The sequence below is a fragment of the Microtus ochrogaster genome, chromosome 2 (genome assembly GCF_000317375.1).
Source record: "Microtus ochrogaster isolate Prairie Vole_2 chromosome 2, MicOch1.0, whole genome shotgun sequence".
Lineage (NCBI taxonomy): Eukaryota > Metazoa > Chordata > Mammalia > Rodentia > Cricetidae > Microtus > Microtus ochrogaster.
The window spans coordinates 55,122,928-55,124,983 of NC_022010.1; the positions used below are offsets into that span (position 1 = coordinate 55,122,928).

A 2,056-nucleotide genomic window follows, 5' to 3' on the forward strand; every position below is an offset into this window, starting at 1 on the left:
AGTGTTTCTGCGCCAATCAGGAGAAAGCGCTCTGGTGTTCACAGGGAGTGTTTCTGCGCCAATCAGGAGAAAGCGCTCTGGTGTTCACAGGGAGTCATTCTCCAGTGCCTCTGTGAGTGCAGCCGAGTCTTCTCTGGTTTCGAGAGCTTCTTTTCATCCAGATGTGTGCATCCTATGGAATTCCGTCTTGCGGTCCAGCTCATCGATTTGGTCCAGACTTTTGCTCTCATTTATTAGTCTTGGACCTTGTCCTTTAGCTTCATCTCAGATCTACTGGGCACTTTTGGGTGCACCCACTGCTTCTTCCTTGCTCTTCTGAAAGCCCCCCCAGTCCAGAGTTTCACGTGATTGACGCTAAGGAGTTTAAGCATGCCCATGTTTGGATTTGAATTGAATGTTGCCTTATGCCTGCGGCCGCTTCTATTCTTGATTCTCGTTCCTCATTAGTTTACTCTGAAGCCAATATTTTAATTTAATCTGTTTTATTTTACTTTGGAGAGAAATGATCACACTCAGAGCTTACTCTTAAATAGCATTACGGCTCCTCAACATGGCAGATCCTCTACCAATGGTAGCTGGAGTTATGGTAACAGTATGCCAACATTCATGCTAGCCCACTATCCTTTCTTGTTAGGATATATCGTTATGATTTCTTATAAGAGAAATCAACTGGGAATGAAGTGAAACTGGAGATGAACCCACCAAAAAGGCCTTTTGGGTTTTGTACAAGTTTAAGACTGATGCAAGAAAGTAATCCTAGGAAATTCTGAATTTAAAAGTTCATTGCATTTAAGGCACAAACAAGTAAGAGGTTTTAGTTACTTTGGAAGTAAGAACATTAATTAAAACTTTGTGAAATTGATAAAAGAAATTGTCTTTAATATCTACCAAAGAAGCTCCAGAAGACACCACAGATGACCTATACACTGACGAGGAAGAATCATATCTCGATGATGACTTTGACTTGGAAGACATGGGACAAAGTACCAGCTCATTTCAAGAGTTTCTTCGGATGACCAGCTGTAAGTGTGATGAGCTCTCTCCCAGTGTTTATCACGGCTTTAAGGGCAAGTTGCTCTGACAAATTCAACAGCTACCTATCCATCTAAGAAACGGAAAGTCTGCAGGGTGTGGGCATGTGTTACGAACAGAAAGAAAGGAATGTATTTCTGAGGACCATGTCAGGCAGTCTTGTGCTTGATAAGGGGATAACGTGATCAAGGAAGTGCCGTGTCTGAGATTAGTGAAGAGTTCTCCAAGTCCCCCTGTTGTGGGCGGAACTCAGCATCTCCTACACGTGCACAAGCTGTCCGCTCTTCCTCCCATGTCTGGCAGCATGAGGCAATGATGAAGCCAGTGGTTGCTTTCACTGCTAGTACAGACTGCACGTTACCCCTGATGATGTGAAATACAATTTTAGGGTTCAATGCGTACTCTTCTTAGATAAAGTATTTTCCTGTCTTAGTATCTCAGGAACCTCCTCCAGAAATTAAAGAAGAGGCCGAGGAGAGTATAAAGAAGAAGATATCGGAGAGCTTCTTCTACAACTACGAGGAGCTTGTCTCCACACCCTATGTGACTCCAGAAGCAAAGATCCCACTGGATTTTCTTACGCTTCAGTATCCACTCCAGCTATGCGTTCATAGTGTGGGAGGGTTTCATTGCAAACTACAAACTGCAGCTCCAGGAGCAAATGTGGCCGTCAGCCTGTTTGTGTAAATAAAGTTTTATTGCAGCACAGACACACACAATTACACTCTGTCCATAGCTGCTTAAGTAGTTGTGATGGAGCACATTTGGTCTAGGCTTAAGGTATTTACTTCTTGCCTTACAAAGAAAAAGTTACCAACCTTTGTCTTAGGAAACTGTAAAAAGTGTGGCATGGGTCGGGAGTAGGGGATGGGATGGGGGAGGGAACAGGGGATCCTAATTTAAACTAAATGTTTTGTTTGATGGCAGACCTAGGGCATGATGATGTTTTGAGGATGCTCTTTGCACAGATGGACCAGTTCATTCATGAGATGATGAAATGTGGATTGAAGGAGTTTGTGGAGCT

At 43.3% G+C, this 2,056-nt stretch overlaps 1 protein-coding gene across 1 annotated transcript in view; it reads left to right on the plus strand.

Moving 5' to 3' along the window:
• Cfap44 (cilia and flagella associated protein 44) overlaps positions 1-2,056 on the plus strand; it is an 81,884-nt gene that overhangs the window by 8,396 nt on the left and 71,432 nt on the right. Inside the window, exons 3-4 of the mRNA XM_005345015.3 lie at positions 894-1,022; positions 1,466-1,619. Of these exons, the coding sequence (XP_005345072.1) occupies positions 894-1,022; positions 1,466-1,619 (283 nt within the window). The remainder of the gene's footprint in view (positions 1-893; positions 1,023-1,465; positions 1,620-2,056) is intronic.